Source organism: Maniola hyperantus, chromosome 10 (assembly GCF_902806685.2).
Source record: "Maniola hyperantus chromosome 10, iAphHyp1.2, whole genome shotgun sequence".
Taxonomy (NCBI): Eukaryota; Metazoa; Arthropoda; class Insecta; order Lepidoptera; family Nymphalidae; genus Maniola; species Maniola hyperantus.
The window spans coordinates 681,218-698,459 of NC_048545.1; the positions used below are offsets into that span (position 1 = coordinate 681,218).

Genomic DNA, 17,242 nt, shown 5'->3' on the forward strand with positions numbered 1-17,242 from the left:
AAATCTAAAATAATGCAACTATGATTTAACTAGGTTTAAGATTTAAAACAAAAAGGGTGTATGCATAGCTGTTACTAAATTGTTAATCTATGGTTTTGAATTTGAACGTAACAAAGCCATGAATGCAGAGTCACAAAGCCAGTTAAAAAAGTTAAGTGACTAAGTACTTAGTCTGTGGATACAAAAATATAACCTCAAAAACTCATGTTGCTAAAATAAGCAAATTTAATATTGAAATTTAAAATTAAATACAATGGGAAAGCGTAAAGGAAAATGTGCCAAGAAAAACGCAGCCACTAAAGGCGCCCTCGAGCCCGAACATTTAGTAAAAGCGCCGCATTCCTTTGTAATTCATCGCGGAAAATGTTCAAAAGATCTTATGGATTTAACTAAAGACTTCAGGAAGATTATGGAGCCTTTCACAGCGTCCCAGCTAAAAGTACGTATAGTAAAAGGTAACTTATGGTACCTACATCAGTCTTATGCTCTGTTTACTACAAACTAAACCTAAACTTTTCTCATTCTGAGTGGAAACCTGTGCTCGGTCGTGAGCAGCAATGGGTTGATCATGATGAATTTATAGATCGAATGCTGGATCTAGTCATTTCAGATTCATCCTGAAAAATCAAAGAGTTCCCACTGGATTTTTAAATAACCTAATTCCACGCGGACGAAGTCGTGGACATCAGTTAGTTTCATATAAGTTTGTGCTTCAGGAGCGTAAGAAGAACACCATAAAGGATTTCCTGTCAATATCGGGCTACCTGCACGTGTCACACATGATGCTGTTCACTGAGACAGAACTGGGCTCCTACATGAGGCTGGCACGGATGCCCCGCGGACCCACGCTTACCTTCCGGATACACAATGTAAGAAGAACCTGTACTTATAATTGAAATGAAAACCTCTGTAGACATGTTGGGCTATTTGTCATAAGACAGTCAGAAACAAGTTAGTCATTTCACATGGTGGTAAGTGATGATGCAGGGTAAGATAGAAGCCGGCTAACTTAGAAGGGGTATGTAAGTTTCATTAAACCCGTACCCTAATGGGTTTCTATGCGGCGTCGTAAAGGAGCGGGTAGGAGAGAATGGGTAGGTAATCTATTTAGAAAGTATAAATTCCCAAATTGGCCCTTCCGCGAATCGAACCTCGGCCCTCTCACTTAGACGACAGCGCCCACCACAGCGCCAGCATTAACTGTAGCTATAAGTACGACGTGTTGCACGTAATATAACATATTTACAGTAGCCGGCAAGAAATATTGTACATCAACCTTTAGAAAGAGGTTTCGGCTTTGTAGAGCTCTACGAAACCGCTAACTCTTTCTAACGGTCGATGTACAATGTTCGCTGCGGGGTACTGTACATAACTCCACCTGTCCTCCAGTACAGTCTATCCAGAGACGTGGTGTCGTCGCTACGCAAGCAGTACGTGATCTCGCGCGCCTTCCGCAGCGCGCCGCTGATCGTGCTCAACAGCTTCTCCGGGGAGGGCATGCACATGAAGCTGATGGCCACCATGTTCCAGAATATGTACCCCACCATCAACATCACTACAGTAAGTTTTACTGTGGATTTTGGTTTTAAAAATCCTGTGGGAACTCTTTGATTTTCCGGGATAAAAAGTAGGCTATGTCACTTACCAGGTCTTAAACTATACCCATGCAAAATATCACGTGGATCCGTTGCTCCGGTGCGACGTGATTAAAGGACAAACCAACAAACATACACACTTTCACATTTATAATAAGGGTACTGATGTAGTGAAATACCCAATTGTGGTTACTTTACAAAAATGTCTATACTACACATTGACATTACTATAATCAGGTGAAGCTGAAGAACATCCGACGCTGTGTGCTCATGAACTACAATCCGTCCAGCAAGCTGATAGACTTGCGGCACTACGTCATTAGAGCCATCCCCGTGGGACTCAACAAGGGAACTAAGAAGGTAATATATGGGGTTTTAGGACAGAACGGACATAGGACTCACCATTTATAAAAACTTTCATTTTTTATCCATTACTAGCAGTTGCGCGCGACTTTTTCCGCGTAAAAGTTCTGGTTTCTCATGAGATCTAAAATTTTCCCGCTGCAAAAAGCCTCACTTATCTACTCACTCAGTCTTACGGAACCCAGAATACCTAAATGCCAATTTTCATATCTCTTCAAAAACATAGGATTTTCATATAACTTTTCAACCCCCATTTCACCCCCTTAGGGAGAGAATTTAGTTAGATCCTTTCTTATCTGATACCTACCCCCTAGAAAGAACCTACGTTTCTAAAAATAACAATAGTTATCTAGTACTTTTCTATAAAAACTTTTCCCCCCTATTTTACCACTTTTAAGGGGGAATTTCCCAAATTGAATTATACAGATTTTCATTATTTCGAAGCTAATAACCTAAATGTCAATTTTCATGTCTCTAACTTCAAAAATATACTTTCATACAACCTTACAATTTTTCAAAACCGTTTCTTAGCTGACACCTAGGTGTTAGAAAGAACCTACCTTCCAAATTTCAAGTTAACTACAAAGCACTAAACTAACTCAGGAACTATAAAGCATACATGCTTTATAGTTCCTGAGATTTTGTGATTAGTCAGTCAGTGAGTGAGTGAGTGGTATTTCGCTTTTATTTATATTTAGATTGGCAAACGCTTGACCACCAAAGGAGGAGAGGGGATGATGTGGCCTAAGATAGGATGTGGTTACCTAGAAGATGCCTAATCACCCTTGTTTTAAAGATACATACATAACAATATGTATCTTTAAAACAAGATAAAGATACCCGGCTGAGTTTGTTGTGGGCTGATCTCAGACTTGGGCGCGTTTGAAACCAAAGGGGTATGGGATTAATAAAAACTGCCATACCCCTTCCAGGTTAGCCCGCTTCCATCTTAGACTGCATCATCACTTACCACCAGGTGAGATAGCAGTCATAAGAGCTAATAAAACTTACATGTACAAAATATCAGTGTAATTATAAAAATGTATTAGTTTAGTTACCTTTTTATTCTTAAGACAATAATAATATATCTAAAAACATGCTCGAGTGTGAGTACAAAGTGTGCAATAATGTTTCAGATGGTACAAGGCAAAATTCCAAACCTCAATCGATGTAAGGACATGTCGGAATTCTTTGACAAGTAAGTGGTACTTTTATATAGACAATACGCCTTTCTTCACGCGGCAGAAAATAGCCAGCAAAGTATTTTTTGCTGGAAAAAATTTTTAATGTTAAAAAATCGAAAAATATTTGTTGTTTAGGCATTGTGATGTCATTATTTGCTTTCCGTACAGCGTGACGTTAGTAATAATTAATTATGTTAAAAATAAACAAAAATCTAGCCCGCTGCTAGTGGGATCCATTTTATCATATTTTTAATTAATGCCTTTTTTTTGTTTCTGTTACTTTATATTTCTGTTGTTTCTGTTATTTTATATTTCAGTTGTTTGTTTTATTTTATTTTTTGTCGTTTCTGTTATTTTATCGTTTGTTGTTTCTGTTACTTTATATTTCTGTTGTTTATTTTATTTTATTTTTTGTTGTTTCCGTATTTTACTTTCTCTTGTTTCTGTTACTTTAATTTTTTTGTTGTTTCTGTTATTTTCTTGTATGTTGTACTTTTAAAAATATGATAAAAATGAGTAAAATAAATAAATGGAGAGAAAAAACAAAAATCATGTTTTTTGAATTACTCTCTTTAACAATGAATTGTAGCCCTATAAACTACCACTATACAAAAAAATCACATAATTTTATCACTGTAGTCCTTGACCCTATTGTGTTGTTCAGAGCGGCCCTTATGTCGGAGAGTGAGTTCGAGGACGACGGCAACCAAGTGGAGCTCCCGCAAGCGCTCGCGTCGCGCGGAGCCTCCGCCAAGTCCAAGTCCGCGCTCAGGCTGGTGGAGTTGGGACCCAGGATGGTGTTGCAACTCATTAAGGTTATATTTTATAATTTTTGTGATAAAGTAAAATATTCTTTATTGTCTAAAGTCTCTCCAACCACCAACCCAATTCGCCAACTTTATATATTCTATGCCACTGACGTTTGGGTAATATAAAAGACGGCCACTACAAATCAGCGTTGGAGCGTCTGGTACCTCAGATATTTGCTATAGAGGTTTGTGTCTGAGGGCCCGACGTCTCAACACAAGCTGAGTGGCCTACCTGTTTGGGTGTTGCACTGCTGTACAGGACGATATTGCCTACACCATGTACCACCGATATGATACCTCCAATAAACATTATTCTATTCTATTCTGTTCTATTGTACACCAAAACTAAAACAATAGAAATATAACAAAGATATTTGCAAGTACAATAGGTGGACTTATCGCTAAAATAGCGATCCCTTCCAGATAGATTTCCAGATAGTAGTGTTTTTTACACTTTGAGGAAATTTCTAAATAATTTTAAACACATCAAAAATTGCGGAAATCACTATATTCATTTATTGTAGGTGGAAGACGGTCTGATGGACGGCGAAGTTCTGTTCCACGAGCTGGTCGAGAAGACGGACCAAGAAAAGGCTCTCATCAAGAAGAAACGAGAGGAAAAGAGGTTTGTAATCCATACTAATATTATAAATGCGAAAGTGTGTCTGTCTGTCTGCTAGGTTTTCACGGCCCATCTGTTCAACCGATTTTGACGAAATTTGGTACAGAGATAGCTTGCATCCCGGGGAAAGACATAGGCTACTTTTTATCCCGGAAAATCAAAGAGTTTTCACGGAATTTTAAAAACCTCAAAATCAAATTTTATTATTATTTATTACAAGCTGATGCCCGCGACTTCGCGTAGATTTAGGTTTTTAAATCCTGTAGAGATTTACGGGGATATTAAGTAGCCTATGTCACTCTACAGGTCTTTTAGTATACCAATGCAAAAATCACGTCAATCCCTTGCTATGTTGCGACGTTGAAGGACAAACCAACAAACCAATAAATCAACAAACAAACACACTTTCACATCTAAATATATAAAATGAAAAGGTGACTGACTGACTGATCTATCAACGCACAGCTCAAACTACTGGATGGATCGGGCTGAAATTTGGCATGCAGATAGCTATTATAACGTAGACATCCGCTAAGAATTTTTGAAAATTGAACCCCTAAAGGGATGAAATAGGAGTTTGAAATTTGTGTACTACGCGGACGAAGTCGCGGGGATAAGCTAGTTTATAATATGGATACTGATGTTTAGAAATTTCCTTGAAGTGTAAGTAAAAACACTATCATAAACATTATTTTATAGAGAGACCCTTAAACTATAAGGCGTCTTATTAATTTGCAGACGCTTGAAAGAGAAACGCAAAGCGCAGCAAGACGATAACGTGAAACGCAAAGAGAAGGAAAAAGAAGAGTTGAAGCAGAAGGCGCTCGAGGGAATCAAGAAGAAGAAAGACATGACAGAGAACCAGAGGTGAGACTAAACTCATTAAATATCTCTCACATACGAGAGAAATTTAAAGGAAATAGATATACAGTAGCTTCTCAATATATTTACAATAATATATTTTTTGTTAGACATCATATTCTCTGTTACAAAAAAAAAACGGTGATTTCCACGACAGACAAACAAGTCTACTTGAATAAAATATATTCTATTCTACATAAGTCTGTCTCGTTTTAACTCAAACTTCAGTCTGAGTTAGCCAGCTTCCGTCTTAGACTGCATCATCACTTACCGCCAGGTGGGATCGCAGTCAAGGGCTAACTCGTATCAAAATAAAATAAAAATGTTTTATATTCATATCAGGTTGATGGAGCTGGCGGCCGCCGAGACTCAGAACGCGTCGGACATGGAACAAGACGACAACGACGCGGACTACTACCGGGAGGAGGTCGGCGCGGAGCCCGAACACGGTAAATAGATCCATGAATCGCCTTCTGCGCAAGTTCAACGTCAGCGGTCTTTCTACGTGAAACAAAACTGAACATCCATAACAATGGCGAAAGTGTGTACAACCCGCCGGAAATATCAGAGCACCTCGCTGGAATGAGCTTCCCCGCAACTCGCCATTTTCGCCTATCCAGTACCCAAAGAGTATGTAATCACTATGTTCTACGAGTACCAGTACCGTTGCCAACGCAAGCACGTTGCATGACGTCATTCAGCCAGGTTCTCAGATGTTTCCGACGGGTTGTATGTCTGCTACGTTTTCACGATCCGTCCATTTAGCCTAGTTTAACATTTGGCATAGTTAGCTTATATCGCAAGGACGGACATAGACGACTTTTATCCCGGAAAATCTGTTACCACGGGTTTCTTGAAAAACTTATAAAACATATATCCACGCGGATAAAGTCGCGGGCATCATCAAACTCAAAAAACTCAAACTCAAATTATTTATTCAGTCACCTAGTTGTTTATATTGTGTACTAAAGAGTAATTAAGTTTTTACTATAAAAATCCCCACTTTTCAGATCTCTTCACTCAGAATCCACCAAGAAAGAGAAAATCCGACGAAGAGGGGGGAGAAGCAAGGGGCTTTAAAAAGATGAGATTAGACAAAAAGCTCAAAAAGAAATACCAGAACAAAGACGCGAGCAGACCACAAAATGACAAAAGACCGAAAAGGAACTTCCAGAACCAAAAAGATGGCGGAAAAAACTTCCAAAATCGAGATGACAGGAAACGAAATTACCAAAATAAAGGTGACAGACGAAACAGTTTTCAGAATAAAGATGACAAAAGAAAGAATTTCAGAGGTCAAGATGACAAAAAGTTTAATAGAAATAATCAATCGGGAAAAACAAGGAAAGTGTTTGGGGGTAAATTTAACAAAATGGGGAAAATGGGCAAAAGCAGGCAGGGGAAAACGGGGAAAGGAAAGGGGAAATCTAAAAAATGATGTTAATTAGAAATTCAGTTTGTAATAAAAAATTCACTTTATGTAATAAAAATTTAAAATGGCTTTTGTTTTTTTAGTAGATAGAATAATATTTGTAGGTAAATAGAAGTAAAAAAAGTTGTATCAAAAATCACTTTAATTATTCAAGATTCTTACAATCTATGGCTTTGTAAAAATGAGGTTTTATCACAAATAATCTCCAGCTTCATTTCCATCGAAACAAAAATAAGATTTTTAACATTATTTGACAGTAATTAATTATAATTTGTACCTACACAAAGTTCACTATAACTTGTCCCTTGCCGTCTTGAAGTCCCGCAAATTGCTAATGCGCGTAGCCACCATTTTAGTGACGTCAGCACTAGACTGAAGTTTCGAGCTAATGGTATATTTTAATTTCGGCTGACGTCAAAATGCCGTCATTTCGATGTTAATGAGACATGGTTCCAGCGCAATAGCTATTTGCGGGACTTATACATCAATACTAAATCAACTAACTCAAAAAATGATCGCAAACCGTGCGCGTTGGGTCCGTGGAAAGTTTTTGACGGACATTTTGTCTACGCATCGGTGATTTTGTCCTCTACGGACAAAAGCCTTTAATCTGTGTAGGCCCTTAATGATTATATTTTTAGATAAGGAAGACCATATCGTCGGCCATCATGACCTGGTTGTCGTTGGTCATGCGCTGCAGCGCCGCGTGGATCTCGTCGCCGTCGAAGGGCTCGTGGCAGAACTTGTCGTTGAGTTGTGCCGTGATGCGGTCCAGCGGCAGGTTGCTGACGCGCTCCGATCGGAACATTTGCTGCAGCGTGTCTTTGAACTGCGCCAGACTGGAAAAAAGGATTTTTAATTTTTTAGTAATTTTAAAAAGGAAAAAATATGCAGAATGTTTGTTACAAAAAATGTAAGAAAATTAGTTGGGCAATGAAATGGTTTACACAGTACCCAGTAGGAAATTTTGCAAATCGAACTTAAAGGCTCCCCCACACAGGCGCGTTATTATCGGTCGATAATATCACATGCGTTATTATCGGTCGATAATATCGCATGCGTTATTGCGATATCTGTTTTCAGTACATTTTGTATTAGGATGGTCATGTAGTTACACACTGGTGCGATAATAACGCCGCAATGGAAGTAGGACGTATTATCGCAGCAGTGTGTAACTACATGACCATCCTAATACAAAATGTACTGAAAACAGATATCGCAATAACGCATGCGATATTATCGACCGATAATAACGCGGCTGTGTGGGGGAGCCTTAAGAGTCTTGAGAAAGAGTCAATTATAGTTTGAAGCATGAAAATGATTTCAGGAAAATCATAAGAAAAACTGTTCTTATTTTTCTAATGTTTAAAAACTAGTGAGATAGTAAAGATCAAATTATTCGTCTAACGAAAACGGAAAGCTAGCAGATAGGACACACTTTTGCATTTATCTATATATACAAAAAGGAAAAGGTGACTGACTGACTGACTAATCTATCAACGCACAGCGCAAACTATTGGACGGATCGGGCTGAAATTCGGCATGCAGATAGCTACTGTGACGTAGGCATCGGCTAAGAAAGGATATTTGAAAATGCAACCCCTAAGGGGGTGAAATAGCGGTTTGAAATTTGTGTAGTCCACGCGGACGAAGTCTCGAGCATAGGCTTGTAATTAGTATGGATAATGTTCTCACCGGGCAGGGTCTATAGGCTTCTGGGAGGACCTGGTGGTCCGCTGCGAGGGCTCCGGCTGCGAGGAGTGCGCCACCCGCAGGATGGGCTCGATCTCCTCGTCCGACGAGAACGTGTAGGGATCCTGCGTCGCGCTGCCTTCCTGAATACAGGCACAGAATACTTATGAAGCCAGAACCAAGCATAAAACGTGAGAAAGAATCGCCAGAACACTTGTTTTATTCGCTCCGGGTTTCCTGGCCGAAAGTGATGAACATCGGCCTTTAGAATGACATTTCAGGTTTGTAGAGCGTTGTCTCTGTCACTCATACCCATATGACGTTTTGTCGGCTTCTAAGACCGAGACAGTGCTCTACAAATCTGCTTCTAAAGATTGATGTTCATCAATTTAGGCCGCGTACTGCACCATATATAGGTGTTGTTTCTCCCATTTTTTTTTGATTCAAAAGAATATTCCCCTTTCCACTCCAACTAAGCGTCAAGCTTGTGCTATGAGCAGGTACGACAATAGCGCAACGGGCGAGGTTTGAACCGTCGACCTTTCGGTTTTCAGTCCACTCCTTTACCCGTTGAGCTATTGAGGCTAGTAAATTAATAGTCACGACAGACAGACAGACAACCAAGTGATCGTATAAGGGTTCCTTTTGAGGTACGGAACCCTAAAACGCAACTCACCGTCCGCCTGGTTTTCTTGGGTCTCGGCTGGGCAGGTTCAGCGTCAGAGCCGTTGGCCTCGTCGCCCGACGACGCGCGCCGCTTGCGACTCTTCTCCTTTGTCAACACCTGGAAAAATATCCTGTGTATTATACACCAAAAAAAAAGGAGTCAGTGTGGACTGCCGACGGAAGTGAAAAAGAACAACTTAGATTTTTCGTAGTTTTATGAAATACCCAAGTGGTTTTTTTTAACCGACTTCCAAAAAGGAGGTGGTTCTCAATTCAGCCGCGTCTTTAATGTATGTACACCGATTTTTTCGAGGTTTCTGGACCGATTTGCAAATATTTTTTTAATCAACAGAGGATGTTTCCGTGGTGGTCCCATAAAAAATTCTGGATCCAACTCTTCAATCCTGATGCTGCAGGGTTACTGTCCGCCTAAGTAAGGTTCAGGAAGTGTTCATAGTGAATTAATGTTGTAGGTACCAAGCAAACGACTTTATGCTTGGACTCCAAGTCCCAACTCTTCAAACCTTATGATGTAGGGGTACACCACTCCTAAACTATAGTGATTCAGGAACTGCGGATGGTGCAATTTTATTAAATTTCCTACTTAATTGGCCCCGATTCTCCAGTCTCTCTCTAAACTAAATTTAGAGTATCTGCATCCTTTTCTTTTTACTAATGCTAAAAAAGGAACGGAACATGACTTTCACATTTAAAGACTCTAAATTGTAGTGCACAATAGAAATTTAAACAGTAGGTTCGCCACTGCGCGCTAAAATCACGGGTTTTACCATCTAAAAATTAAATTTAGAACTGTCAAACTGTGTCTGTCCTTTTCATATTACATTAGTAAGAAGAGCATGCGAATACTCTAAAATTAGGTTGTGCTCAGAATCAGTGCCATTGTAGCATCTAAAAGTATGGGTAGAGACCCCGAGTTTTGCAAGATATACATTGCGGGTGTGAAGAATACTAAATCACTAAAACAAACTACAAGGTAAGGTAAATGGTTATTGGTATTGGATTGTGTTGAGGTAGGATAAATAAGCTAAGTTTTTGGTAGCGTTCTAATAACACTCTGTATTAAGGCTCAAGTCGCATTGACGCAGCAAGCTTACCTTCTTGAAGTAAGCGTAGTGAACCAACTCGATGGCCACGAGTGCGTCATCTTGCGTCACTTTGAAGTCGAGGCGGCATTTAGCGTGCGCGCTCGACAGGCGGATGAGCGTCTCTAATGTACGCGCTGTCACTGGCTGCGTCTGGAACCATAGGAATTGTATTTGGTCACAAATGGCAACGAGCGAAGCGAGCCTCAAATCGTCCCCACTATACATTGTGTTCTTTTTTATTGGGGCAGCACAGGGAAATCCAAAACCACAGGAGATCAGGGAAACTTTCTTTGTACTGTACATACCATAGAGATATAAAGAGTTGCCCTAATGTCCTATACAAAATAGCGGATCGGAAACTAGCTCAAGCTTATCGAAATTTTCATAAGTGTGTAAGAGACAACACTACATTTCGACATAACTATAAAAACAGGGTTTCTGCACAATCCGCCATTTGCTGTGCCAGCGTAAGTACTTGTTTTTCTTGTAAATAAATAACCTAATCTTTTGTTATGATAGCTGATTAGCTGATACTATGAACAAGCGCCGCCATTTTCTGTGCTAAAAATACAAGGTAAAACCATAAATATTTTTTGTCTATTAGTATAAATACTCTAAGGTACATACCCTGGCCACGTCACTGTCCATCATATCCTGGTTCCTGAGGCGGGCGTACTCGTCCGCGATGGTATCACAGGCTTCTTGCGTCAGCTTGGGCTTCATCATGCGCGCTACGTTGATGTATTTCCTCATGAACTTTGAGGAAAGGATCTGGTCCTTTTTGCTGCGGCTTTTGCCGTGCAGGAGGGGATCGTACTTTTCGTACATTGTTTCTTTCGTGTCCTGAAAGGGTATCAAAGGGTTAAAAGTTGAACATTCATACTAATAAATGCGAACATATTATGTCTATCTGCCTGTCTGTATTTTACCTTTTCACGATTCAATTCTAGACGGATTTCAGCACAGACCGGTTACTTGTAACCCAAAAAGTTTGGGTTTTCCGGATAAAAGTAGCCAATGTTTGTTTCTGGGATGAGTTCCCAAAGGATTTTAAAATGAATCAGTTGTTATTGAAAGGCTATTTTAGAAAGTCTGTGTTTTCTCTTACCTCTACTTCATTGTTGTCAGGGTTTTCCGTAGACAACATCTCAACTGAAGAGCCCATCGGGAGAACATCTCCGTCTTGCTCTTTCGGATTCCTGAAAAAATTATTATTCAACTCAAAAAACCGGTCAAGTGCGAGTCGGACTCGCACACGAAGGGTTCCGCATTAACGGATAAGAATTCTCAAAACTCTCCAGCGCGATTGAGCTTTTAGCTAGTGTGTTGAGTGGAAGTTATCTATATCTGTGCATCCGGAGTACGTGCTCTGCTATGAGGTTGTCATGATCCGCGTCTGCGATGTCCAGCATCACAAACAGCAGATCGAAACGAGAGTGTAACGAGTCTTGAAAGCCGATGTTTTCCGTCAGGGTTCGTACTGGTCGTAACCTCTCTAGCGTGATTTAGTATTATGCAACGCCATCTAGTGTGTTGAGTGAAAGTTATCTATATTTGTGCATCCGGAGTACGTGCTCTGCTATGAAGTTGTCATGATCCGCGTCTGCGATGTCCAGCATTACAAACAGCAGATCGAAACGAGAAAGTAACGAGTCTTGAAGGCCGATGTTTTCCATCGCGTTTTGTACCGGTCGTAAACTCTCTAGCGTGATTGAGTATAACGCAACGCCATCTAGTGTGTTGAGTGGAAGTTACCTATATCTGTGCATCCGGAGTACGTGCTCTGCTATGAGGTTGTCATGATCCGCGTCTGCGATGTCCAGCATCACAAATAGCAGATCGAAACGAGAGAGTAATGAGTCTTGAAGCCCGATGTTTTCCATCGGAGTTTTGTACTGGTCATACTGTGGATAGAAACAAGCATCATGATATTTCCCGTAAATGTAGATAGTATTATCATCATGATCAAACCATTACCAGCCCACTACTGAGCCGGATGTCCTCTCAAAGTGAGAAAAGTTTAGGCCATAGTCTGCAACGCTGGCCCAATACAGATTGGCAGACTTCACACACCTTGAGAACATGGGGAACTCTCAAGCATCATATATCATTGCTTACTACCATAGCTCCATTTTATGTGATAGCTTTTTGACGCTAAGACAATGGCATCAGTCGTGGGACAGGACACTATTGGCTCTGCTTGGCTGGATTACGGTGACGGCTCCAGCGATGAAGATCAGCAAGAACTGTCGGGAGACGATCCGCAGCTGCCCTCCCCCCCTCTCCTCAGCCACCCTCACAACGGGCTATGCGGCAGCGGTAGTCTCAATTGCGACGCGTGCGCGAACTGACTCCCTTTGAAAAAGGAGCCCGGATGGGTTCGAAACTAGTCGGGCTAGCGTCGACTAAAACACGTGCGTAAAGCCGGGTGTGAGATATGTAGAGTGACTGTATAACTTACTCGGCCGTACACAGGGTTGGCGGCGGCCAGCACTGCGCAGCGCGCGTTGAGCGACGCGTGCACGCCTGCCTTGGCGATGGTGACGCGCCCCTGCTCCATCACCTCGTGTATGGCGGTGCGGTCGATGTCCGACATCTTGTCGAACTCGTCTATGCACACTACTCCTCGGTCGGCCAGCACCATCGCGCCTGCCTCTAACCTGCACAAGGCATTTGAAAAGATTTCAAAAACCCGCCTGCGGTTACCTATGTACTGTACAGTATGAGTCGAACGTAAATGCGCCCCTGACGACGCATTTTGCGCACGACGTTGCGCAGAACACTCATTTTGGGTGTGTGGGAGGTCAGGGAGGTAGCGGGGAGGGTAACAGCGCACGTCTCGCTCCTACATTCCCGCCAGTTCCTTGATGCGTCTCTCTCGCTATATATCGCTTGCTTAAGCTGAGGTGGAACCTACCGCCGCCCGTTAAGTGATTTAGTTCTCGAGCGTACCAAGCGTAAGATCGCAAAGCTAACTTTACGCAGACGCATTTAAGTTTCCGAATCCGTGAAAATACGGATATAAAAAATATCTACGACATATGTCATAAGCTACTATACAAAACGAAACGTATTAACTCGGATCGGATGCGTGCGTAACCGCCGTTAGGGGGTAAAATAGGGGTTTGAAAGTGAGGTCCACGCGGCATAACTAGTGTTCATACAAGCTGACCTGCGGTCGCCAGTCTCCGGGTCAGTGGTGACAGCGGCCGTCAGCCCCACTCCCGAAGAGCCTCTGCCAGTGGTGGTGATGGCTCGGGGCGCAGTCATCAGCACGTAGCGCAGCAGCTGCGACTTGGCCACTGACGGGTCGCCGATGAGGAGAATGTTGATGTCACTGTAGAACGAATAGTGACATGTAACCTTTACTTACAATTGAATTCTAAACGCGCGTACAGTACGCGACCAAAAGTGATGGACATCGATCTTTAGAAGGAGATAGATCTTTAGATGGATAGACACAAGATGGCCTTCTTGATATAATCGTGGCCATGTATAGACGGCGCCAGTGACTTTCTGAGTAGCTCAAATATGTCCAAAGTGAACTGACACTAAAAATCACTAAAAACAAGACTTACCCTCTAAGTCTCGTGCCATTAGGCAATATCTTCTCCATGCCGCCCAGCAGTAGACACAAAATGGCCTTCTTGATATAATCGTGGCCGTGTATAGACGGCGCCAGTGACTTGCTCAGTAGCTCAAACATGTCCAAAGTGGTCCGCTTGGCCAGGTTCTTGCATAGCTTGATGTCTTCCACTGTGAGGTTCAGGTTCATATCCTTGTTGATTTGTGTCACGTTGTTCGCTATGAGGATTGTTCTGGAAGATACGAATATGTGTTAAGCTTACAGAAATATCATCATGATCAATCCATCGCCGGCTCACTACAGAGGACGGATCTCCTCTCAGAGTGAGAAGGGTTTCGGCCATAGTCTACCACGCTGGCCATGTGCGGATTGGCAGACTTCACACACCTTTGAGAACATTATGGAGAACTCTCAGGCATGCAGGTTTCCTCACGATGTTTTCTTTCACCGTTAAAGCAAGTGATATTTAATTACTTAAACTTCAGAGTTATCTCTGAAAAGTTAATGGTGCCCGGGATCGAATCCGCGACATTTGATTAGAAGGTGGAAGTCCTAACCACTAGGCTAGCACAGAAATATATGTTGTGTCAGTTGTTAAGACTCACTATAAATGGAGTCCACACTCAGCAAGCGATGGAGAGAGCTATGCTTGGATATATATAGTGTCTCTATGTGATCAAATCAGAAATGAGATCTGTAGGAGAACCAGAGCAACCGACATAGCTCAAAGGGTTGATACTATGGGCCTTATAAGGCTCAAAGTCACTCAGCAAGCGATGAAGAGAGCTATGCTGGAGTCTCTATGTGATCAAATCAGAAATGAGGAGATCTGTAGGAGAACCAGCTGGGCGATTGTCTAAAACCTGCATCAATCATTATTACAATCTCAATTGTTCTGATTGGCTGAATTTGTGCGATTCTTGTTGCAACCATGCATTGTGGCCAATAGTGAGCGAGCATTAACCAATCAGAGATGATTGCGATCGTGACATTGTAGCTGTCAAACAACCGCGGTAGGGCCACGGAGCAACCGACATAGCTCAATGGGTTGATACTATGGGCCTTATAAGGCTCAAAGTCACTCAGCAAGCGATGGAGAGAGCTATGCTGGAGTCTCTATGTGATCAAATCAGAAATGAGGAGATCTGTAGGAGAACCAGAGCAACCGACATAGCTCAATGGGTTGCAAAGTTTAAGTGGCAATGGACACGCCACATAGTTTGAAAACCTGATGAGACAGTGTGGTCCCAAGGTGGTAGAAACACCACACACCCACACCAGAAAGCGCAGCATTGGAAGACCAGACTCAGGATTTGTAGGGAACATAATATGATATACCTGAAGGTGCCCGCAGTGAAGCTCCCCTGCTTGTTGGGCAGGCAGCGGTAGTTGCCCACCACTTGCACCCTGTCCCCCGGCTTGCACAAGTCCACCAGGTCGTCATCACACACCACGTCCACGCTGCGCGGCAGCTGCCCCGCGGGCGCGCGCTCCGGCATCTCTTGGATAGTCAGAGTTTGGTGATCCTTGTAACGGGATAGACCATACTCTGTCTCTAGAGGATTCCCATCATCATCCTGGACAGAGAAATGTCTTTCAAGTCCTAGCAGCAGATTTTGAGGATTGTATTAGGTTAACCCTAAATTGCCATCTAACCAAGTCATCATCATCATCATAAACCGATAGACGTCCACTGCTGGACATGCAACGGTCTTGCGCCACCTGACCCAGTGGATCTAGCCCAGTGGTAAGTAATAATACAGTCTAAGTTGGAGGGGATATGGCAGTTTTATTAAACTCATACCCCTTATCAGCTTTTTTCTATTATTTGGCAACTTGCTTGCTGGTGCTTTTTGAGAGGCGAGATGTTTCAAACTAATAGAAGATTTGCTTAACATTTAAAAGCACTTTTGTTGTTGTTTTGTTAACAAAAGTTGTTTGATAAAATATATGTAGATATTTGACCTTTGTAGGATAAATAGCTGAAGTGGGGAAAGCCTCAAAGGAAGTCAGATCAGTGTACTTCCTCTCCATGACTTTCTTGGTGGCAGGACAGTAATGCACGCTGCGCACCACCTTGGGCCTCACCAGCGACACCCTCGTCACGATGCCCTCTACACATATCAGGTTGCCAAGGTACCTACAAGAAAAGTGGAAAAATTCATAATTATACAGAATCCAAGTTTTCAATTTCAACAAATTGACAAGAGGGACTTATCAGTGAACTATTCATCATCACGATCAACCCATCGCCGGCTCACTACAGAGCATGGGTCTCCTCACAGAAAGTGAGAAGGGGTTTGGCCATAATCTACCACGCTGGCTATGTGCAGATTGGTAGGCTTCACATACCTTTGAGAACATTACAGAGAACTATTAGTCTTGAGGGAATTCTCAGTTTGATCCTGAATCGACCATATTTCAAATATTAGGCTATGGGTGTACGCAAAATCAAAGAAAAATAGGTCTACCTAGCATCAAATATACTAACATTTGCCTGCCAGTGACGTCGAAGCGTCGACGTTTTATTAGAAGTGCCCTAACTGTCTTGAACTATGCCATAAGGCCATTATCACCATAAGGTAAATAAAGTATCAAATAATAGAAAACACTGTATCTATCTCATTCTCTCGCAAGCTAAATCCGTCACAAGTAAAATCGTAAGGTAGACATAATATGTGATTGTCTCTTACCTTGATGTCAAGCTTCTAGGTGTAACATGTTTTGTGCCAAAACTTCCTGAGAAAGCAACAAAGAACTCCTCTTGCTGTTTGGCATAAGTAGGGTCTATAGAAGATACGTATTCTTTTAAAGCTTTCTGAAACGCTATCTGCTCTTCGAAGGCGGTTTCTAATAAGTTTTTTGCTCTCTCAGGATTTTTTCTTCTAAGGTCATTTATGTTCACAATAAGTCGTCTGCTCTCTTCACCGATCATCGATTTCACTTTTTGCATATAAATGCCTTGATCCTCCTAGAAAGGATATAAAATATTGTAATTTTAAATTAATAAGATTGATTGATGACATTGTAGGTTATAAAATGAACTTTACTTCATCGTCCAAAAATTCCAGGTACTCTCGCTGCAGTTCCCTTAAACGTTGATCGAAATCACCGTCTTCCATGGTTCAATTTACTTTTACTAAATACTACTTAATATTTCATGGGTAAAGATGAAACAAAGAAGCAAGAACTTTACCACAACTTTACTGTTTGTGTTTGTTTGTCAAAAATTCATAACTTTAGCGCCAAATTATAGTGTCATGTCAACTCAACTGTCAAGTAAGCCCTTCGGTGCCCTTCGGCCTCCACATACTCTATGGCCCGCC

General features: G+C 41.7%; 2 protein-coding genes across 3 annotated transcripts; one reads left to right on the forward strand and one right to left on the reverse strand.

Annotated features, from left to right (window-relative positions):
* The first annotated feature begins 157 nt into the window (after positions 1–157).
* Positions 158–6,912, forward strand: ppan (Brix domain-containing protein peter pan). Of its 2 annotated transcripts, XM_034972795.2 has the most exons (10): positions 158–439; positions 717–869; positions 1,390–1,560; positions 1,833–1,955; positions 3,095–3,156; positions 3,807–3,957; positions 4,476–4,576; positions 5,312–5,440; positions 5,777–5,883; positions 6,445–6,910. In XM_034972795.2, the coding sequence occupies exons 1-10, from the start codon at positions 254–256 to the stop codon at positions 6,870–6,872; spliced, it is 1,611 nt and encodes a 536-aa protein (XP_034828686.1). In that variant the 5' UTR covers positions 158–253; the 3' UTR covers positions 6,873–6,910. The 2 variants fall into 2 exon arrangements, with proteins under 2 accessions (XP_034828686.1, XP_069357411.1); XM_069501310.1 differs by lacking the exon at positions 1,390–1,560 and having other exon boundaries at positions 6,445–6,912.
* A 78-nt stretch (positions 6,913–6,990) lies between these two features.
* Mcm3 (minichromosome maintenance 3) lies at positions 6,991–17,177 on the reverse strand. Its single transcript, XM_034972803.2, has 14 exons — positions 16,967–17,177; positions 16,610–16,887; positions 15,882–16,056; positions 15,255–15,493; positions 13,909–14,148; positions 13,503–13,667; positions 12,792–12,990; positions 12,086–12,234; positions 11,439–11,529; positions 10,958–11,173; positions 10,340–10,480; positions 9,235–9,342; positions 8,562–8,701; positions 6,991–7,705 (listed from the first exon to the last, which is right to left on the reverse strand). The coding sequence occupies exons 1-14, from the start codon at positions 17,036–17,038 to the stop codon at positions 7,504–7,506; spliced, it is 2,415 nt and encodes an 804-aa protein (XP_034828694.1). The 5' UTR covers positions 17,039–17,177; the 3' UTR covers positions 6,991–7,503.
* Between the last annotated feature and the right edge of the window lie 65 nt (positions 17,178–17,242).